The sequence below is a fragment of the Ambystoma mexicanum genome, chromosome 4q (genome assembly GCF_040938575.1).
Source record: "Ambystoma mexicanum isolate Mex_15411 chromosome 4q, UKY_AmexF1_1, whole genome shotgun sequence".
In the NCBI taxonomy this organism is placed as follows: domain Eukaryota; kingdom Metazoa; phylum Chordata; class Amphibia; order Caudata; family Ambystomatidae; genus Ambystoma; species Ambystoma mexicanum.
Window position 1 is genome coordinate 1,244,054,080 of NC_090928.1, and position 23,567 is coordinate 1,244,077,646.

The 23,567-nt window shown below is 48.4% G+C and overlaps 1 protein-coding gene across 2 annotated transcripts in view; it reads left to right on the forward strand.

The window, feature by feature from the left end:
- LOC138468319 (exportin-5-like) overlaps positions 1–23,567 on the forward strand; it is a 2,047,117-nt gene that overhangs the window by 1,354,875 nt on the left and 668,675 nt on the right. For both annotated transcript variants that reach the window (XM_069608821.1, XM_069608822.1), the window contains exon 24: positions 19,788–19,888. In XM_069608821.1, coding sequence (XP_069464922.1) covers positions 19,788–19,888 — 101 coding nt within the window. The remainder of the gene's footprint in view (positions 1–19,787; positions 19,889–23,567) is intronic.

Here is a 23,567-nt window from a genome sequence, read left to right on the forward strand (position 1 = left end):
CATACAGAGACTGCCTCTCCGTTCCTAACCACAAACGCTCCACCATAGGAGGCAACAGCTTCCCAGTGAAAGCGGCTAAATATTGGAACTCCCTACCACCCACTCTCAGAATGGACTTACCCTACCAAAACTTCTGATTCAAGATTATGTCATGGCTGAAGACAAACGCCCCCTAAACACACTGAGCCCAAGTTCTGCATCTCCCTTTTGCCATCTGGATATACCGTACTCCCATGTTTTAACCTGTATTTATGTATATACTCCCTGCTATTATTATCATTGTGTATATGTTATGTATATAATTGTATTGTCTGTAACTAAGTTTTGCAAATTCTTGTAACTGCTGCGCCTTGTTACCCTAGGGTATTCCGGCGCATTACAAATAATAAACAAACATTAATTGTGGTCCCTTTGTGTAATCTCCGCTACTGCTCATATACTCTTGAGATAAGCCTGGCTGCTCCGCCACTGCTACCACTCTGACATAGTAGAATGGGCTTGTACCAAAGGTAAAACTTGTATTGCCACCTGTAGTCTTAATTGTGTGTAGTGGTCCCTAAGGGCAATGCACAGGATTCTGCCCAACAGACACTAGGTCATTTTTCTTTAGTTTTAGTTTGCTGGCAGGGACCTCTCTGTTAGTTAGGGAAAGATAAGTGTTCATCAGAACCCTGTTTTACTTTGAATAAATGGCAAACATTGAGAAAATGCGACCTTTGTGTCCGCCTCACATTTCTGACCCCTCACAAATTGCTCCGCTGAAGCCCTTCTAGGCAACCTGATCTGAGAAGGCCCTCATTGGTGCTTCGACCCTTGGACTGGTCGGACTGACCAGTCTCAACGTCTTCTCACGTTCCTGCAGCTTTGAGTCTTCGAAAGTGTCCCTGGACCTCCTGGTGAACTGGAAACGTGGACAACCCACTGTGCACACCTTGATTTGGACGATCTTATTACATATAGGTTGTATATTTTTATATATATCTAGAGATATTAAACAAAGTAAAGGTGCGGGGGAGAGGTGCTCAGCCTTGGTACCTAGGCTGGAGATAGAGGACAAAAGAGAGTGTTTTCCTATTAGGAAAGCTTCGTCCCCTGCACACTATCTAAAAGGCCAAAGCCTAATGGAGATTAGAGAATCGTTAAAGATGGAAAGTCTTTTAAAGGCATTTCAGATATATATTCAAAATTTCACTAAATAATTAAATTTTGACAACTTGAAGGATAAATTCATAAGAAAGACGATTTATTATTCATACAAGATGGTAGGCCCAACGCGTTTCGAGTCATCAGGGACATTTTTTCTTTAAGAATAACATTTCTTTATTCAGGATACAAAAAAGGTTTCTGCTTCATCAAATAAAAAGTTCAAACAAGGATTCTTTCTTCCTTCTGTAGTAAGGGTGAGGCTTTCTGTACGAATAGCTAGTCCTCGTAAGCCCACAGCGGCTCTGTTGCTTCTTCTCCTACGGATACAGTCTATGCTCAGTTCCAGACGAGTAGATATTTCCTCCTACGAAGACGGCGGAACGAGAAAGAAAGAAACTAAACTAGCGCTAGTTTCGTTTCTTTCTTTCTCGTTCCGCCGTCTTCTTAGGTACCTTTTTTGTATCCTGAATAAAGAAATGTTATTCTTAAAGAAAAAATGTTCCTGATGACTCGAAACGCGTTGGGCCTACCATCTTGTATGAATAATAAATCGTCTTGCTTATGAATTTATCCTTCACGTTGTCAAAATTTAATGATTTGGTGAAATTTTGAATATATATCTGAAATGCCTTTAAAAGACTTTCCATCTTTAACGATTTTCTAATCACCATTTGGCTTTGGCCTTTTAGATAGTGTGCAGGGGACGAAGCTTTCCTAATAGGAAAACACTCTCTTTTGTCCTCCTGGTGAACTGACCGGCTCTGAATTGGGCTACCACACCAGAAGGATCACCATTTTGCTTTTTTGTCTGGAACTTCGGTGGTTGCCAGCTAATCCTATAAGTCGCCTTCCTGCCATGTTTCAGTTTCCCAGCATCAAGATATCCTGTCCTGAAAGTTGATATGTTCTCAACTGGAGAGATTCTTGCTGTCGCCCATGTTTCGGTGACTGTCCCTGGATCCGACCATCCCCTGTTAGTAAAGTGTACTGTAGAGCCCTGCACCAGTGCCTGCTGCATTTCTTCATTCGAAAGGGTTGCACTGGGCTCCTGGAACCGACTGAAATCTTCCTTGCACCCGCTGTTAGGGAGAATTCTCTTATAAGGCTAATTTCCCAAACCTAGTGAGTCCCCCAGCAGCTTTGCTGGGTTTTTGGGGTTTGTTTTTTTCTCGTGCTTAGTGAGACTCTTTTCCTCCCACTCTTAGGCATGATTTGAGGTGTACTTTTGACTTGGTATGTGTTCATGGGCTATGGGGTAGCTTATTCTTACTCCATAGGGCATCATCTCTTTTGTACGTGTTACACAGCTCTCTCAGTGCAGTAACACAGGGGTGTCATAGTGACCCCCAAACATAGACTCCATACCCTGGGACTGACTACTGTCTCCCAGGTTATGTAAAGTCACCATTGGCTTTACTAGTCCAAAATTGTGAACAGAACCAGTACAAACCATCATATTGTGGAAGTACTGGTGGGGGTAATTCGATTGCCCCTGGGTCTATTTCCAAGGGGGCACTGTGCAGTCCCCTCTTGTCGAGTTTCTGGCTGGTGGCAGTGGTTACCACGCGAAATATTCCTTTGGAATATTCTCTATGGGTTTTTCCCATTGATTTTAAACGCACCACTTTTTGGTGCAATGTTAAAGATACCGCCGCTTTATTTAATATTAAAGCTACGGTTGGGTCTTTTTGCCAGAACTCGGTTCCAGAATGGCGTTTGTGTTCGTCTCTGTAACTCTGACCAAGGTCGAGCCATTTGTTCCACTATTTTGGCGGGCTTCTCCACAGAAGCCCTCCAAGTGGTGCCACTCTGTCTGGGTTCTGGTGGAGGGGCGAATAGGCATCCTGGACTGCATTGCCTCGGCAACCCAAGTCACACTCTACTCTGATTGGCCCAGTGGTGAGCCGCCTGGCTCACCACTTAGCATGTGTGATTGACAGCTAGGCTGATGAATGGGGGTTTTTCTGCATAAAAGCAGGGCCTTTGGGACTGGAACTTCAGAAGTCACCACAGGACCTAAGACTCCGAAGAGGGAAGAAGCTGAGCCATCTACAACGACGACACCACCGGTGGAGCCCTGCTGTAACCGTCTCGACAAGAGAAGATCTTCTGCTGGAGAGTCTTCTTCCTTTGAGCTGGTAGGAACAACCAGTTCGACCTTTTTCGCTTCCAAAGACGTCTCTTGGTCAAATCGCCCGTGCCAAGCACCCCGGCGGCCGGATAGCCAAGCTTCACCACTTAGACCGCGAATAAAAGGGACACACCTTTTAATCGGGAACTCCGCGACTGGTTTCATCCCTGGGCAGTGCAACGTCTCCAAGTTTCCTCCTCGACGAGATCCTCTCTTCCCCTGGTCGGAACTGCAACCACTGCCAGGAACAACTGCCCCCGTTGGAGCTTCCTCTCCCTTTAAGGTACTGTGTCCTGCCTGGCCTCCCTTTCTACAGATTGCTAAAGGTGACACTTAAATCCTTGGCTTCTACACTGGGTTGGCTCCAGACCTTTTTAACTTTGTTTCTTGAAGCACCCCAACTCATTTTAAGAGCTCTGCAAAGACCTTTAGTGCATTTCTAACAGTGAGCGTGGCCTATGAACGTTGGCTCTACAGTAATTATTGCCTTTATTCCCTTGCTCCGAACTTCCAAAAGTGTTGAACTGTTTTTATTCCATGCTCTGCTTTTCTCTCCCTTTAAAATAAACTTTTGGAGTGCCATCTAGGTTACGCGCTCACATCTGTTTTAACAAATAGTGGTGCTTTAACCCTGACTTGTCTGATAGTGACTAAGGGAGGTGTATATACTTTACCTGACTGTGTTTTAACTGGATTTTACTCAAGAGTGCTAAAAGTATTGCTGAATGTGTGTTTTAAATACTATTATACTTAAATACTTTTTAATACAAAGTCCTGGTCAGTGTTTGTTTGCTCTACTGTACTTTAGTCCTATTGTGTATACTCTATATTCGAGGGGATTGGGTCCTCTGACGTATTCCATATCTGACAGATAATGTCCACAGCTGTGCTGCTTTGGAAAATTTTCTATGTCCTGCGTCGATGCGGCGTCCCCGAGGACCTCCTCGACGGCCGACGTCACCCGATGTGATAAGTAGGACGCACAACGCCCGTAGCCTCAGTTCTGTTTTTTCCACGAACGTGTTCGCTTCGTGAATCTCGGTACGCCTCGACTCTTTGGAGTTTGTTGTATTCTTCTCGGTTCTTTGAACCTGTTCGGTTTTTGTGAAAACCTGTTCGTGACGATGTCTACATCGTCTTCAACCCCACGTCCGGGGTTCAAGAAATGCAGGGACTGTGGATCCAAGATGTCGGTAACGGACTCGCACGACGCCTTCCTCCGGTGCCTCGGGGAGGCCCACGACACGGACGACTGTGTTGACTGCCAGTCACTCACGGCCAAGGCCTTGCGGGAGCGCAAGAAGAAGTTGTCAGTAGGTAGGGTGTCTAAGCCCAGGAAGTCGAGGTCTGCGGGGCTTTCAACGGATGATTCGAGAGGCGACTCTCCGATCCGTCGGAGGTCCAGTGGGTCTCCTTCCAGGAGTCGGTCTCGCCACTCCTCTGCCTCTTCGAGGCATTCCCGTAAGCTCCGGCATCGGTCGCCTTCCTCATCCTCTTCCGAGGACTCCGCCCGTCGGCGCGTCGCTTATCCCACCATGCAAGCGACACCGGAGGAATGGGCTTCCTTCGGGAAGATGATGTTGACGATTCTTGAATCGCAGGGCACCGGTCCGGCCGCGCCTCCGAGTGGGGTCACGCCTCCGAGTGGGTTCGGTCGTGATCGGTCAAGAGACACCGGTCACACGCCTTCGGGAGAGGTCCCGCTCGGACAAGGGTAACCATTCTCGCCATGCCCGTTCCAGGTCCCGGTCCTCGACGCGCTCAAGACCGCGTGATCCTGTGCCGTCTTCGAGGAAGACATTGACGCCTGTGGCGCCGAGGTCATCGACGACCTCTCTCGATGCTCCGCTTTCGAGGGGGTTGTCGACGCTGTCGGCGCCTAGGTCGTCAAAGGACACGCTCGGAGCCCTGGCTTCAAGGCCTGTGTCGACGCCGCCGGTGCAGGCGGCGCTGCGGCTGACATCGACGCTGATTCGCTCGATGTTGACGCAGATTCTCTCGGCGCCGACCCGTTCGGAGCCCTCGACGCCTTTCGAGGCGGTGGTGTCGGAGGGGCACCGTGGCACGGGGGTAGCCCCTAGAAAAGCTCTGGCTAAGGTCAGGCATAGCTTTGGTCCCCAGGTGTCTTCCTCTCACCGCCTGGAGTACATTTCAGAGGGTGATGAGGGCTCTGATGAGGGCTTGGTTCCCGTTACGGTGCCTGATGAGATTCTCTCGGGCCTTAGCCAATTTGATGACCTGGGGCAGTCACTGCATGATGCCAGTGGACTGGACACCTCTCTGGAGGTGGAGTTTTGTAGGCCGGAGCCTGGCACTCATGCCGATTCTTCATACCAGCGCCTTATGTCTCGGGTCACCGAGTACTTGGAATGGTCGGCTCCCCCAGGGGAGTTTGTTCAGGATGATCTCACGGACATCCTTGATCTTGGTCCCCCCACTGACCCGGTACTGCCGTTTCATATGGCTCTGCAGAGAAGGGTGGCAGCGGCTTGGACTGCTCCAGAGAGTCTCCCGGCAGTGGGCAAGTCTTTGTCACGAACATACCGTCCAGCCAGTAGCGACCCCCGCTACTTGTCCAGGCACCCCACTCCGGAGAGTTTGGTGGTGCAGGTGGCTGCGGCCCCGGCAAAGCAGGCGCCGTAACCTACCATCCCTCCAGATAGGGACGACAATCGTTTTGATGGCTGGGCGAAGAAAGTGTTTTCTTCAGGGGGTATGGCGCTTCAGGCAGCCAACTCCGTATGTGCCTTGTCTCGTTTCACACACACTCTGTGGAACTGTGTTGCATTAGCGGCTGAACATATTCCCGAAGGGGACTAACGGGATGGTTTCCTTGCTATGGTTCAGGATGGCAAGGATGCCATGTGTGAGGCCGTTCAGTCGGGTTTGGACATGGCAGATTGTGTCAGCCGGTCCATGGCGGCGAGCACCGTAATACGCAGGTTTGCGTGGTTGCGGAAGTCGGGGTTCGCTCCTGATGTGCAGTCCCGGATCCTCAACATGCCCTTTGACGGTGAACATCTTTTTGGCAGCAAGGCTGACGAGAGCCTTGAGAACTTGCAGACCTCCAAAGCTGCAGCGAAGTCGTTGGGCGCTGCAGTTCGACAACCTCCGCCTTTTCGTCCTAGGCGACATTTTCGCTATTACTCGTCCTTCAGTAAAGCGAGAGGAGCTGTCAGTCAAAGGGGTCACCGTAAGAGTGCCAGAGGTGGAAAACAGGGTACTCGAGGTGCCAAGGCCGCTCGGGCAGTTGCCTCTTTGCCCTCAGGCAACACCTCAGCCGCTACCACTCAGTCATGAGGCCAGGTCCCATGGTTCGCCAGTTGGGGGAAGGCTGGCGCAGCATCTTGTAGAGTGGCATGCCATTACTTCAGATGTGTGGGTTCTGGAGATCATAACCCACCGCTACTGTCTTCCCTTTCGGCAGAGGCCTCACGACAATCCACCTGGGAACCTCTCTTTGAAGAGTCCGGATCCGCTCCTTCCACAGGAAATTCAAGCCCTGCTGGAGAAAGGCGCCATAGAACTGGTGCCTGTAGCGGAGAGGAACAAGGGATGGTATTCCCCTTATTTTTTGATTATGAAGAAAGACGTGGGATTGAGGCCCATCATGGACTTGCGCGGTTTGAACAAACTCCTCAGGAAGGACAAGTTCAAGATGGTTACTCTCTCTCAAGTCCTCCAGGCCCTTCAACTTCAGGACTGGTTGGTGTCTCTCGACCTCAAGGACGCTTACTTCCATGTGCCGATCCATCCCAAGCACAAGAAGTACCTGAGATTTGCGGTTGGCGACTCGCACTTTCAGTTTCGGGTCCTGCCGTTCGGATTGACCTCCGCCCGAGGGTTTTCACCAAGCTCATGGTGGTGGTGGCAGCGCATCTCAGGAAAGGGGGGATTCACGTCTACCCCTAGCTGGATAATTGGTTGATCAGGGGGAGCTCCCCCGAGCAAGTCCTGGATCATCTGTCCATCACCTGCCACTCCCTTCACAAGCTGGGCTTCTCCCTCAATTTAAAGAAGTCCCATTTGACACCAACACAACGGCTCCAGTACATCGGAGCAGTGCTCGACACATCCCTGGGGCTGTGTTTTCCTCCCCAGGTGAGGGCTCTTCACATTCAGCAGATGGTGCACAAGTTTCAACTTGCCCAGACGCTCCCGCCGTTCGAGTTCTTGAGGTGCTCGGCCTCATGGCATCCTGCATTCTTCTGGTGCCAGAGGCTCGTCTGCGGATGAGATCTTTGCAGTGGGCACTCAAGATGCAGTGGTCGCAATCTTCCGGCAGGATGTCGGACCCTGTTCAGGTGCCGCCCTCGGTCACCCAGGACCTTCTGTGGTGTGCCGTCGAAGGCAATCTGATGAAGGGGGCCCCGTTTTGGCTTCCCTGGCCGGAGTTGACGATCGTGACGGACGCATCCCTCATGGGATGGGGAGCTCATGCCAACGAGTTTACAGTCAGCGGTCGTTGGTCTCCGTCGGAGTCCAGACTCCATATCAATCTGTTCGAGCTGAGGGCCGTCAGGCTAGCCCTGAAGGCTTTTCTGCCAACTGTGCGAGGAAAGAGTGTCCTGATCCTAATGGATAACACGGTGGCCATGCACTACCTCAACAAAAAGGGGGGGGCAGGGTCACTTCCTCTGTGCAGGGAGGCGATGCAGCTAGAGTTCTGGGCCATCCAGCAGGAAGTTTCAATCTCGGCTGTTCATCTGGCCGGGGACGACAACAAGACGGCGGACGCTCTGAGCAGGCAGAGCACGATCTCTCACGAGTGGGAGCTGGCTCAGGAGATTCTCCTGGAGATCTTTGCCCCTTGGGGGGGACCCCCTCAAGTGGATCTCTTCGCCTCCAGTGTCAACCGGAAGTGCGAAAGATTTTGCTCGCGGGAATTTCCTCCAAAAAGAGCCTTAGGAGACGCGTTCGTGGTGGAGTGGTCGTTCCCACTGCTGTACGCGTTTCCTCCAGTCCCCGTCATCCTGCAAGTACTGCGGAGGTTACGGAGGTTTGGTTCCCGGATGATCCTCATTGCTCCGGCGTGGGCTGGGAGGACGTGGTACCCGGACCTTCTCGACTTGTCCATCTGCTCTCCGCGTCGTCTTCCCTACCGAGACGATCTGCTCTCACGGGAGGGGGGGGTCAGGTTCTCCATCCAGAGATCAGATCCCTCAACCTTCACGCTTGGCTTCTGAAAGGTTGAGGTATAAGGATTGGGACCTCCCTGAAGACGTGTTGGAGGTGTTGCGCTCGGCCAGGCAGCCGGCAACAAAGTCTCTGTACCGTTGGCGTAAGTTCTGTGACTGGTGCAGAGTTAAGAATGTGGATCCTTTTGAGTGTGACATTCCCATGATTCTGTCTTTTTTGCTTTCCTTGGCCCACAGGGGCTTGCAAGTGGGTACCATTAAAGGTTACCTGGCGGCGCTGTCCATATTTAAGTGTTCGTCTGAAGAATGTTCCTATTTTAAGATTCCTTTAATTTAATTTCTGGTGCCCGGTTGGGATTTGAACCTTGTTCTTAAGTTTCTTATGGGTGCTCCGTTTGAGCCTTTGCATTCTTGCTCTTTGAGACTGTTAACTCTTAAAACTGTGTTTTTGGTTGCGGTTACTTCCGCTCGCAGAGGGAGTGAGTTACAGGCACTTTCAGTTAAGCCACCCTTCACTGTGTTTCATAAAGACAGGGTTTTCCTTCGAGTTCGTCCTTCCTTTCTTCCGAAGGTGGTTTCGGAATTTAATTTGAGCCAGAAGGTGGTTCTTCCGGCGTTCTATCCTCCTCCACATCCTGGTAAGGAAGAGGAGAGGCTCCATAGGCTTGATCCTAGGAGAGCGTTTAGCTTTTATATTTCGCGCATGTCCCGGGTCAGAGTGGACGATCAACCTTTCATTGGTTACGCTGGAGAGCGTTTGGGACAAGCTGTGACGAAACAGACTTCGTCTCGTTGGATTATTTTAGCTATCTCCGAGTGTTACCACTTGGCGGGTAAGGACCCTCTGGCTGGCTTGCGGGTCCATTCTACCAGGGGAGTGGCTGCGTCTACTGCCCTACAGAGGGGTTTTCCTATTCGTCACATCTGTGATGCAGCCACCTGGGCTTCGGTACATACTTTTGTACGTCACTACTCCCTCGATTCCATCCGAGGGCAGGATCTGGCCTTTGGCAAGGCAGTCCTTTATTCTGCAATTTGATTGGGCATGCTATATTTGTGTTCTAAATTCTTTTCCCACCTCCTTGCTTGGTACTGCTTTGGGAGTCTGTCATAGATATGGAATACGTCGGAGGACCCAATCCCCTCGAAGAACAAGTTACTCTCTTACCTGGTAACGTTCTTTCGATGGGATGGTCCGACGACGTATTCCATATCGCTCCCTCCCTACTTTCCCCGCTGCAGAATTCCTTATCCGATTGCAGCTTGCGTTCCGCAAGGCCTTGTGTGTCTGACTGGCAGAAAACTGGTGTCACACGTTCTGGCGGAAAAAACTACAACTGAGGCTACAGGCGTCGTGCGTCCTACTTTATCACATCGGGTGACGTCGGCCATCGGACCATCGGAGGAGGTCCTCGGGGACGGCGCATCGACGTCATCGACGCAGACGCCGAAAATGTTCCGAAGCAGCACAGCTGTGGACATTATCTGTCATAGATATGGAATACGTCGTCGGACCTTCTCATCGAAAGAACGTTACCAGGTAAGAGAGTAACTTGTTCTACTGCTTAACTCTTCTTGAGGGAAGTATGACTGCTCAGCCACAGCTACCAGGTAAATGTGGGTGGTGCAGACTGCTACCAATTGGGTTTACTGCTTACTCCTGTGGTCTTAATCTTTTTGCAGTGTTCCCTAAGGGAGCTGCATAGGATTCCGCCTAACACGCAGCTCCTGAGCATCTTCTACTAGATCCAGCAGCAGGTAAACCTACCTCCAACGCTTCCCAGTAGACCTGCCAAGTCACCTGGGAAAATCGGAGTAAGGGCAGTGAGTAATCCCAATGCTTGCAGGTGTTCCCTATATCCTCCATTATAAAAGTTGGTGAAGAACTTTGATGTTATTGCTTTCTTTTTTTTTTTTTTACTTTAGTTTTTATTAACGTTTTCTTAATGGTTCAAAACATCTTACAGTTCCCAAAATCCACACCACCTGGCTCCACTCTCCCGCGGGCTTCCACCGTGCTAAAATGGCTACACACCATTCAACCTCTATCTAGGTCTGCGTACTAGTCTTACTATATCACCATTTCAGAATAAACATGCCACAGTCCTGGTGGAACGTCCCCATACAGTCGTTCACCATAGATGTCAATTTTTCAATTGGAAATATGTCCTAAAGTTTATTTGTCCCGTCCGCTTTTTTTGGAACAGTCTTACTTTCCCATTTCTGGGCTAGTTCCAGTCTCCCTGCCTTGAACATATCTTCCCACAATCTGGCAAATTGATACTCTTCCCTGTCCCCGCTGGAATGACCAGTAAAAATTGCAGTGCGTCTAGCAAAAGCAGGACCCCCCCTACTATTTCCTTTTATTTATCCCAAAAGCTTGGTCCAGTAAATCAGAATTCTTGAACATGGCCTCCACATATGAAACAGGGAGCCCATTTGTCTGCATTCTCTCTGACATAGCGACGATACTCCACTGTAGGTTTTAGAGAGTTTTAGGGGGTCTAAATGCCAACCAATGCAGCATTGTGAAATTGAGCTCCACGACTGCCGTAAGAAGATTGCAATGAAACATTACCCTATAAACCTTCTCTCAGGTATCTTCAGAAGTGTCCCTCCTGGTCTGTGAAGCACAATACTCGTTCTATTTTTGCCTCCCTGTGGTATCCGCCAGGGGAGTTTCTAGGTCTGGAAAAGACCCGGGGCTAAGCTGATGTCAGAACTGTTGGGACTGGGGGCTAGCTAGTCTTTTGGCTGTAGCTCCTGAGATTCTATCCGGGGCTACAACCAAAAGATCAGGGGCTATAGCCCCCTTAGCCCCCCCCTAGCAACGCCCCTGGTATCCGCTGTCAGCTTAGAGAATATCCTTTTCCTGGAGTCTGCACTGTTTATGGCTTGATCGAAGTGTGTAAGTGGCCGAGACACTCTACGCTCTAACTGGGGCTGACTAGAATGCCTTTCAAATGTATTGATTCAAATACATTAATTGCCTCCTGCCCCTGCATTTTGGTTAGCTCCTGATATTCCTTAAACACCCCCTCTGTAAAATGTTGCCTTGCTCTCTCAATTCCATTGTCTGACCATGTCTGCGGGTGGTGAAAACCACGTTTACTTAAATCCAGGGGTGCTCCTCACAAAAAGCTCATCGGTGACGGCCAGGAAGAGAGTTTATTAGTCATACCCCCCTTTTTCCACAGGGACCACAGCACTCCCAAGCTCGGGTATTTCTTTCACCCTTTTCTTTACAGATCTGTATTTTTTAGGATGAGGGAACGTGTTCTCAAAGTACGGCCAGTGCGTACTGAGATAGTCCCTCATGTGTTCCAATAGTATCCGTTGCTGGGCCGCCTTGTAAAACAGTTGGAAGCCTCAGAACCTGAACCCCCCAAAATCTCTAGGCAACGTTAAGGTCGTTCTTTGAACCCATGGACGCTTTCACTGCCAAATGTATTTAAACACCATGGCGTTTAAGTTCTTTAAAAAGGACTCCGGGATCTTCATTGGTACGGCTGAAAACAAGTACAACAGGTGTGGTAGAACGTTCATCTTCACCGAAGTCGTTCTACCATACCACTAGAGGGTGAGGCGATTCCAGCGAATGAAGTCTGATCATATTGCCTCTAGTATCGGGTCAAATTTAACACATGCCAATGTCTGTAAGTGCCTTGCTAAGCACATTCCCAAATAAGTAATCACATTCATTTTGACTCTCATACCTCCAATGTTCTTCTGGTTCTGTATGCTAGAGTCTGTGAGACGCCGCAACATTACATTGGATTTTGCCACATTTACCTTTAGGCCATAAAAGTAAACGAAGGAACCTGTTTGCACCAGAAGTTCTGGCAGAGAGTCATGGACATCGACCAGGTAAGCTATAATATCGGCGAAATGGGACGATTTGAAGGTCACCGCCCCACATTGGCTCCCCCTAATCTCTGCATTCTCTCCATCGTCAAAGCATACTGCAGAGCGGGCATCCCTGCCTCGTGCCTCTAGTAAGAGAAGAAGAGAGCATCCCATTCACCAGTACCCCGCCCATTGGGGCACTGCACAATGATGAGAACCAACGTTGAAAATTATGACCAAACCCCATTTTCTGCAGCACCTTTCCCATGTACAGCCATTCCACGCTGACAAATGCCTTTTCGAAATCGATTGATACCAAGAACGTGTTGAAGTCATGTTCCTGGGAATGATGTATCAAATCAATCGTCTTACGAACATTATCTGACCCTTGGCTCCCCTTAATATACCTCAACTGATCCCTGTGAATAGGAGTTGGCAATATTTGGTCCAGTCTGTTTCCCAACAGTTTCGCCAAAATCTTTACATCTGCGTTTGTTAGGCAGAATCACATGCAGTACCCTTTGGGACCACTACATGCAATTAAGACTACAAGTGTCAGTACAATTTCACCTTTGGTACAAGTCTGTACTACACAGTATTGTGGTAGCAGTGGCTGAACAGCCAGACTTATCTCAAGAGTAAAGTGAGCAGTACAAGGGTTTACACAAAGGACCAACAATTACAGTGATTCAAATAACCATTTACTCAAGGTTTCTTGGTAAAAGAATATACATTTATTTACTCAGTCCTTTGGAAAACATTACACTAGCAAGAGTAGCTCAATATCATATACTAATATACTACAAATACACAACCAATAAGTTACTGAACAAGTTCAGCTCCTCTGAAGTGGGAGCAAAATGGCACTTCAGTTACTTTTAAAAGGGGTAAAAAGACAAGGTTAAAAGAAATCAAGGCACAAATACTTTCATTGTCAGGGCAAAGGGTTTCAGTTCACTACAACCAGCAATTCAATTCAATAGGCCTGGGCCAAAGTCAATGGTTCAGAGTCTTGTATAGGATAGCACAGTTCTGGTAGTAAACGGTTAAGTCTTTGCCACGGATCTTAGAAGAATTTGGTCAGACGAAAAGTTAGATGTTGGTTTAGGGAAGGACAAGCCTTCAAAGTTGGGAAAATTTCACAAACTTTCACCGCAGCCGAAAAGATTTCCTGACCGCATTTGCACAGTACCTTTAAAGTGAGGAAGAGCTGTAACTGAAGCAGTTGTTCCTGGCAGTTTCTGCAGATCTCGCTGTTCCTGAGCTTCAGTCTTGGGGACAAGGAGGACGTTGGGAGGTTCCTGCACTGCCCAGGGAAGAGGCCACAAGCTTGGCAAAACGTCGGTTTAAGGTGTGAGTGCCTTAAAGACCACGAACTGGTATCCTTCCCACTGGCTATCCGGTTTTCCACAGCACTCTGCAGAAAATTCTACCAGTATGGGGACGGTGTCCAGGCAGCTTACGAGTTGGTTGTTCCCACCAAACTCAAGGGAAGAAGTTAACCTTGAAGAGCTGCTCTGTCGATGGAGTTTCAGGCAATTCAGACCAGCAGTAGGGCTTCACCGGTGGACCAGGAGTTGCAGCAGTCGTCTTCCTTCAGCTCGTCTTCGGTTCTTTCGTTCCAGTGGCAAACTCTGCTTTCCAAGTCCCAGAAGCTTACCTTTAAATAGTTTTCCCCCATTAATTCCAGCATGGTTGTAACACAGCAGGGTGGCTGTCCTTGCCTGACAGCCAGCCGGCCAATCAAGCCAGAGTGCATTCAGGTCTCCTAGGAGACTAGGCACAGGGAGTTTCGGGCACCTCCCTCACATTCTGTCCACCCCAGACACTCTGGCGCCAGAAGAGGGCTTCAGCACTGAAGCCCGCCAAAGGCCAACGAACAAAGAGACCAAACCTGGTTTGGCGCGCAGAGTTGATCACTAGAAGGACCTTTCCTAAAAGAAATGGCGAAAAAAGATGACCGGAGTCTGTTTTTAAAGATAGGTCTTGGGCGCCATGTTTTCCACTATGGCTGACCCGATTTTTAGCTACTGGTGTTTGCGGTCGGAAGAAATCATGGTAGTTTGTTTAAAACCACTGCCACCAGGTAGGAAAGCGTAACATCTGACTGTCACATGAGTGTTCCGTCTCGGGGAATGCTAGGCAACCCCTCCAGCACTCTATAGTAAGATGGTGTGTGCTGGGTCTGTAAGTTTAAAAAGACTAGTAAATTCAATTGAACTTTACATGCTCTGGGAGACACTAGTCCGTCCCAGAGAAGGTATTTAAACCTTGGGGAGTTTAAAAGACACCCCTGTGCCACTGCACTGAAGGTGCTGTGTGACACATCAGAAAAAAATGATGCCTATGGAGTTGTTTAAAAACCCCATAACCAAAGAACACAAAAGTAAAACACACATCAAAATACATGGAAGAGTGGGGAAAAAAGGCTCACACTCTTCCCAGGTAAAAAATAAAATCCTAGAAATCCAGCAAAGTTGCTGGGGCTCTCAAAAGGTAAGGGAAATTAGCACATTTTGAGAATTCTCCCGAACAGTGTTCAATAAAGAAACAGGTCAGTACGACAGCACAGGGCTGGGTTTTTCCCTTCTTTGGGAATCCCCACTATTATAGTTCCGAGCATAGGGTCCGGGAGCACTCCACCTTACAGTACGCTGTTGAACATTTTTGCCTTGAATGGTGCTAGAGTGGAGCGTTACTGGAGCCTCCAGAGTGGCTGCTGTCTCTTGTGAAATACTCTGAATGGGCAAGCAACCTTAAAAGCAGTCCATTTGTGAGCCATCCCCCTGGTACTCCGCTGTGAACAAGTATTCCTAGTATTTTCAAAACTCCTCCCCCATGTGCCCATCCTTGTCAACCATCTTTCCATGTTCTGGGTGTATAGCTGCCACTCTTTTTGCTCTATGCTGCTCCCGCAGCTTCCAGACCAGTATCTTATCCACCCTCTCCCCTTTTTCAAGGTATTTTTGTTTAAGGAATATGAGTTTCTTTTCCATCTGCAATTGGGCTTTTATACTCTGTAGGTTTTTCTGATACTGACCGGGACATCGGTGTGCTGCATTTCCTCTCCCTCCTCCCCCAGTCATAAGGCCTCACTTTTCAAATCCACCTTCTGTTTATCATGTTCCCTCTTCTTTTGGACACCTATTCTTCTGAGCTCACCCCTAATCGTCGCCTTAAAGGCTTCCCACACACCCGGAATTCCTATACCCCGTTGTCTTTAATTTGGAAAAATTATATTATACTAGTCAGGAGCCCCTGACCTACATCCCTATCCATCAAGAGGAGGTCATTACACATCCACCTTCCCATATGCCCCTCTCTCTCCCAGTCCCCAATATCAATCCTTACTACATCATGTTACAACCATGCTGCCAGCTCCGTGGTTGACTCCCTAACATGCCTTTTCAGGCTCCCTTCTAGGAGAATGTAGTCTATTGTCGACTATGACTCATGGACCCGGTAGTAGTATGTTAACGGCGGATCACCTCCCCCACACCTGAACAACAGAGTTGACTACCCCAGTTTGTCGTTGACTTGATGAAAACGACGGGATTCCGTCACTTGGGATGTAGTTGAGTCGGACATTCTCTTACTATCTGTCGGTGGATCAAGGACCATGTTGAAGTCCTTCCCCCAATCTCCAACCACCAGGTGACCGTCTACAAATAACTGAAGCTTCTCCTTTACCGACTCCCAGAACTGTGCTTGGCCCTCATTCGTACAATAGACATACCCCACTGTCAATCTGCCCCCCTTCACCAGTCCTTTCAAAAGAATTAAGCAACTCTCTGGGTCCTCACTTCACTGTTAACCACCATGCCTAGCTTGCTAAACCTCATGATGGCCATTTTTCCTTTTTAAACATTTATTTTAGATGAATTTGAGGCAGAGATCCAGTCTACGGTCCTTATTTTCAGTGACGGCTCCCTACCTTTTGGGTCGTTTAAACTCCTGCACCATCAGGTATCGTTTATAAGGGGAATTTAAACCCTGAACATTAAGTGATCCCACTCTAAGGGCAGAGGCCAGCTCAATAATTTGGACCCCTCCAGAGCATCAGAATCACTCCACCAGTATTAAGTATCACAGTTGGACCCATCAGAATGCCTCTTTCCGCCCATTCTTCCCACTGCCAAACGACCATACTTAAAATCATTAAAACTTCTTCTTACCCCCAACAATGAACAAAAATGACATAACCTTCCATCCCCCACACCCATCGGCGTCTGGCCACTCTAGGACCAGACAACCAGTTACCCTCTGTCCACCATGCTAAAGTTCCACAAAACCCTCCTCCATGAGCCCTCCATTGCCCCTCAGGTACCACCAAGTCCCATACCCCATTCCCCCAACCACCCCATCCACCCACAACTATGTCCCCCCCCATCAGCAGCAACTCTGGAGAGCAGCCCGGGGACAATCTCTAGCCTCCTCCATCCCCCCCAACCCTCCCTCAAAACACTACTGTACCACCAAAAAAAAAAACTCTAGTTCACCCTCCACTCAGCTGAACAAGACACGCTAGAAATGTAGACTATTCGAATTTAAAGCAACCCCAATTTATAACAATTAGGGTAGGAGTGGGGTTGTGTTTATGTGTTTGTGTGATGTTGTCCTATTTTTTTGTGATTGTCAGATTCTTGCTCATGGTTATGTTTTAGGTTAGATTGCATTCAGTTTGTAGATAAGATTAATGTTCATTGTACACCTTCAGTTCTGTTATATGTTGTGGTATGGTTATTGCATTGTGACCTAAAATGTAATCTTTTATTATATTTGATGTATTTCAATTTTTTCTATTTATAATAAGAAAGAAAGAGTAAAAAAAAATGTAGACTATTCAAATTCAAGCGCTGAATCTTGCAGAATCACCAAGTCAGTACCCCGCGAGGGGCAGGCTTTATAATTCCTTGATTTTCCGGGTGCCCAAGACCTGACGTCTGACCTTCGGTCCTTTGTTCCTCACAACTTCTCTGTCCACCTCCACTGGTGGCAGGGACGGGTGCCTCAGATCCTCCTCCCAAGTAATTCACTGGAAACTCTGCGAATGTCATCCTCCATAATCAGCTTGTAGTTGAACCCCTCAAGTTCAAAAGACAAAAGAAGAAACCCCATCTATATATCGCCGCCTTGGAGTTGAGCCATTTGGTTAAAGGGTACAAAGCCGACGTCTGGACAGTGTAAATGAGAACAGATCCTGAAAGATGGCAATTCGTGCAGTGCCCACTTCACAGGGCCCATTCTCCTAGCCATATCTAAGACCTCAACTTTTTCAGAATTGTAGTGAAATCTAGCCAGCACTGAGTGGGGTTGTCGGGCTCCCGCTCGGTAGGCCCCGTCGATGGTGGACTCTGTGGTGTTGTCATCATTGAAAATCATCTTGTCACTCTGATGAGGTCTCGCCTTCTTTCTCTGGAAATCCAAAGAATCTTAGATTATTATGGCGCTCACGGTTTCAAAGTCATACATTTTTAGGGTAATGTCCTCTTCCCTTCTAGCCAGTTCCGACAGACGTATCTCTATTTGAGTTTCCAGTATGTCGACTGAGCTCTGCTGAGCTTCCAAGTCCCACCCTTGGGGAAGTCGCAGGCAGGGTCACAAGGGAGGACCCCACCCCAGCAACACCTCTCTAGGGCCCCTGGGCCGCTCAAAGTGGCAACAGCAAAAGTCAGAGTGCACCCCTTCCTCACCGCTCAACCCTCCAGGTCCAGGCACTCCGGCCTCCACACCTCTACCAACCAACGAAGGGGGCCCTTCTCCCTTAATTGTTCACCTGCCTGCCTAAGAAGGAAAAAGTTCAGGGGCGTTCTGCTGCCTCCAGGACCAGGGGCGCCTCACGGCCCCTCCGTGGAGCAAACAGCAAGGCAACCGCCCTGCCCCACAAGACTGGATCTCCACTCAATGGGGATGGTCGGATGCTGCAGGCTGGCTCCCAGGTTGTGACCGCCAGCCCCACTGATGCGAGAGAGGGCCCCTGCACACGACTGAGAAACCTGCACCCGGTTATTATTGAGGACGCTCCCTCCCGCCACGCCGCCTCAGTCCAGGTGCACTGTCAATCCCTGGGAGACTTTTCACCCACTCATGCCTCTCCTGCGTAGCACTCCTTGAGGCCCAAGCACCAGGAGTGTCCCACAGCACACTGCAGTTATCTGAAGCCACCTTGTGGGAGCATTACTCTATGTCCGGGTCAGCAACCACTCTCCTCCCGACGTCTTGCGCACTCCCCACGTGGTGGTGGCATCCGACTCCCGGCCGCCTCACACAATGCTGTGGGAGATTTAAAGAAAGTCAGGGCTGCTGTGTGGTTTCCCCGCAGCCGTCAGCCTCTCTGCGGTTGAAATCTTGCTCTGATCCTCTATGGGGGATCGGGGCCGGCACCTGTACCCCGATCCTGGGATAAGCACACAGAGCTATGTCGCTGACAGCGCCTCTCCCTCCCAGCTATCAGTTGCCTCGTCAGTTCCCAGGCACCGCAGATCTCCCTCCGTCACGTCACTCCATCCTTCCCGGGATTCGCTGTGGAGATTCCAGGGATGTTGGGAGCCGTGCTGACACCGTGCCGGGGTCGAACGCTCACTGTCCAGCGATCCCCGGGCCAAGAAACACTGGCCTTTGACCGAGCACCCCTCAGGGGTCTGGACACAGGTTATGGTCTTTTAGCCCATCTGAGCGGGGATGAATGGGGGGGGCTCAGGACCACAAAATACAAGGTAGAGGGTGAGCTCTGCAGAACAGCTACTGCATCTTTGCGCCCCCTGGTGGCTGACCTTCTTTCACTTTCTAAATGTTTGCTAAAAAGTTACTCTAAGTGTTAGAAAAAGTATCTTACTAGAAAAAGTATCTTACATGCCAGTAAAATCCTTGTTAAGTCTTTTGGAACATGTGTCTCTACCTCAAAACTCTTCCTGGTGTTGTCCCATCTCCTAAAGGAACTTTGTCTCTTTTGGGCACAAGGCCCCATTCAACTTAATGATTGAAAATAAAGTTATGGTTTGTTTTCTTGTGGAATGGTTTCCTCATTGCATTACTACTTCCCTTCTTTTCAGGTGTTTAGGTGAATTGTATGCATTTCTATAATCATAGGTGATTGTATATGTGTTTTATATTTAGATAACATTACCTGCTTGATTCATTTTTCCAGTGTGTGTTTGGGCCTATAATAAATATAGTATGTTTGTACTTACCCGTCTAAGTAGAATCATAGTGTATTTGACTGCCTGGATTCATTGTGGACCCCTCTCCAAGCTTACCTTGATTGGGTTTGGCTAAATTCCCAGAGTTACCCTTTTCATTATAACCAGGGTGGTCTCCGGAAAGCTGATAATCAGGCCAGATTTGAGAAATCCATCTGAACAACGTCCTTCTGTCTTTGGTTACAAACTGGAACCTCACATCCAGAAAAAACAACTTGCGGCTTTGGTGGGCAATAAATGTGTTGCAGTGTTTGTATGCCAATTTAAGGAGGGCTATCTCATTTACTGATTTGTGTACCTATTTGAAGACTTTCTTTCTCCTTACAGGACCATGCACATTCTTCACTTACCAGAGGTGAGAAGCTTTGTGGGCAGCAAGTTTGACCTGGTTCTTAAAAGGCCAGCGGTGCCCAATATTCCCTGTCCAGGTAAAGAATACAATTACAATTAGGCTTACTGCTTTTAACCTACATGTAATAGTACAGCTTTCTTGTATTATGCTAAAATCAAAGGTGCATGCAGGAATGTGGACTTCACAGTAGAATGTACAATTCATCTTAAGTCTACCTTTAGACGGTACATATACGGGTGGGTGCAGGAACACAGTCATCAAAAGCCCTTACGATAAGCTGTTGTTAGGCAGAAACCTGTGCAGTTCCCTCTGGGACCACTGCAAAAGATTTAGGACTACAGGTGTTTGGCAGTAAACCCACTTGGTAGCAGTCTGTACCACACAGATTCACTTGGTAGCTGTGGCTGAGCAGTCAGACTTCCCTCAAGAAGAGTTAGGCAGTATGCAGAGTATTCACAATAGGTCAAGAGAACACAGTAGAACAAGTAAACACTGACCAGGGCTTGGTGTAAAAGAGATATAATTATTTATTTAAAACCACATCTAGAAAAACACACAGGCACTAATAGTAAGCAATTCAAAAACACGGTCACTAAAAGATATACACTCCCTTGCAAGAATATTAGGCAAGTCTTAAGTAAAGCCCCACTTATTTTCAGCCAGCGGTGAGCGCTTAACGTAGATGGCATTCTAATAATTCGTTTTAAAAAGGGAGAGAAAAGCAGAGAATAAATTGAAACAGATCCCAACACTTTTTCACGAACACAACAAGAGAGAAAGGCAAAGTAACACCGTGAATTCAGAGTCAATAGGCTGGATCCGCTTTAAGGGGATCAAAATGAAATGTGTCCAAGGTCACACGGTTGCAGTGCACAAAAGTCTTGTAACAGTTCAAAAAGGAGTTGGACCAAGGAAAGGGACCAGTTAGAGGGTCAAGGGGGCCAGCCCAGTCCAGAAGGTTAAGGGGTTATTACCACCTTCTAGCAATCTTTAGAAAGGGAGGCCTGGCGGACACGGTACCTTAAAGTGGTGAGAACGCTCCGGCGGGGGCAGTTGTTACTGGCAGCGGGTGCAAGTCGGTTCTTCGTCCGGGGGAAGAGAGGATCTCGTTGTGGAGGAAGACAAGAGTACGTTGCACTGCCAGGGAAGAAACCAGCTGCGGAGTTTCTCAGGTACATGGAGCGGTCCGGTGATTCGTGGTTCAGTGGTGAGTGGCTATCCGGCTGCCAGGGTGCTTGGCACGGGCAGTTCGACCACAAACCGGGCTGGGGTGCGAAGAAAGAAAGGTAAACTGGTTGTGCCTACCAGTCAGGGGAAGAAGCCTCTCCAGCCGGGAGATCTTCTCTATCGTCGGGAAGTGGTGAGTCGGTTCCGCAGGGCTCCACCGGTGGTGTCGACGTGGTAGGTCGGCTCAGCTTCTCCCTCGTCGAATTCTCAGGTCCTGTGGCGACTTCTGAAGTTCCAGTTCCCAAAGCCCTGCTTTTATGCAGCATACCCCCATTCACTCAGCCTAGCTGTCAATCAAACATGCTAAGTGGTGAGCCGGCCGGCTCACCACTTGGGCCAATCACACAAGAGTGCGACCTGAGTTACCAAGGTAACTCGGTCCAGGGTGCCTAAACCCCCTCCCGCACCCCCTGTGGTACCCAGACAGAGTTGCACCACTTTTGGAGGCTTCTGTGGAGATGCCCGCCAAAAAGTGGAACAAAAGGCTCGACTTGGGTTGGAGTCACAGAAGAGAACACAAACGCCATTTTAGAATCGAGTCTTGGCAAAAAATACCAACCAGAGAATTAATATTAATTAAATCAACCGGCGGTATGTTCGAGGCTATGAGAATTAAATAATTAAAGTTGGTAGCCTCGAACAATGGGAAAATCCCATATGAAAATATTTGCGATCGAATATAAAAAGTAGTTTCCACTGCCACCAGCCAAAACTCGATCAGGGGGGACGGAGACGTGGCCCCTCGTCTAACAGACCCCGGGGCAATCGAATTGCCCCGACCAGTACGTCCACAATATGATGGTTTGTACTGGTTTCTGTTAATAATTTGGGACTAGTAAAGCCAATGGTGACTTTACATGCCCTGGGAGACAGTAGTCAGTCCCAGGGTATGGAGTCTATGGTGGGGTGTCACTATGACACCCCTGTGTTACTGCACGGAGGGTGCTGTGTAACACACATAGGAAAAACACATGAGACCCTATGGAGTAAAGGATCCCATAGCCCATAGAACACATTACCAGTCAAAGGAATACCATAAATCATTTCCAAGAGTAGGAGAAAAAAACAAACCCCAGAAATCCAGCAAAGCTGCTGGGGGACTCACTAGGTTAGGAAATTCAGCCTTAAGAGAGAATTCTCCCTAACAGCTGTCAAACGCGCATCATGATTCTCAAACAAAGGATGTGTGCACCACATGGTTTTCCATTATGGAATCCTGGCTTAACCTTCTCTAAAGAAGTATTTTAGCTTGATCTGCTTGGCCTGCCAACAGGTAGACCAAACGGCCCACTGTTCTAAAAGACACAGAATACCAAGAAGCATTGAGCCAAGACTCCTGGAAACAAAGGAACCTGCACTGCTGGGTCACAGTCTGTGCTGCCTGGCTACCAGTTCTGCATTGTCTGCTACCAGACAGCTGCACTGTATCTCAGCATCAGGTCACCTTTGTCTCTAGCCCATCTCTACCTCTGGTATCATTCAAGTCCTTTAAATTAATAGACCCAACCAAGGGTTCTAAAAGCCAGACAGGGTATGATTGCAACCTAGTATAACTCGCCAAACGTATTACCTCTTTGTCCCTCTTCCCCTTCTTAACTAGTTAAGGTATGTACACACCATTGACAGGGCATCATGAGTATCCTTAGTATGCTTTGCTTTTATTTATATTGTAGCTTTGTTTGTTTTGTCCTGTACTTTAAAATGATGCCTGAACCATGGTCAGAGCTCACATGGATAACTTTCCCATAGGTTTCTAGGTGCAGCCAGGCACACGTACAGAAGGGCTGTGCAGCATATCACTTACCTCTGTGCGGCAAGGCCGTGGCATTGTTCCTCTTCCTGGATTGTGTCTGGGCTGCCTGGTACCTGTTCCAGTGCCGAGATGAGCTGTAGCCGAACCACATTGGACGTAGGCCAATATAGGGAGCTCCCCCTGATGCAGCATCTCACATTGGGAACTGAGGAGGGAGTGACCATTTTCCCAGCATTCTGGGTGTGTGGGTGCTGTAAGGGTTCAGAAGGAGGAGACTGAAACATAGGTGGCATGGTTGTTGATAAATACTTTTATTGGAACGTAAAATAAGAGAAAACCTTCCTTTCCCTATTACTAAGAGGGGTTTCCCTACCTCAACTAAATACTAAGGGTTCTGTGAAAATGTCTGTCTAAATTAAATAGTCCACCGTTCTGTGTCAAAACCTTGTTGCGTCCCTTACACTTTAACTAAACTAAGCAAAATGCTGATCTATTTGGTCCAGAAGAATGACTCCATTCTTCTGAACTATAGATTAATGTTCATCTCCTGGTGACGAAAAAGAGTTCTTTACAAAGATCAAAACTAAAAGTTCCAAAAGCGTTCCTGTATTGGAACCCCACAAGTGCACACAGAAAATAAAGTCTCTCAAGTTTGCTTCCCAATTCACAATGTTAGCGAGATGACTCACTTCCCCTGAGCTTTCTCATATACTTTGCTCGTAGTAGGTCCCCGACTCAGTTTTCTTGTGTGGCTTGTCTGGGCAGACATGGCTCA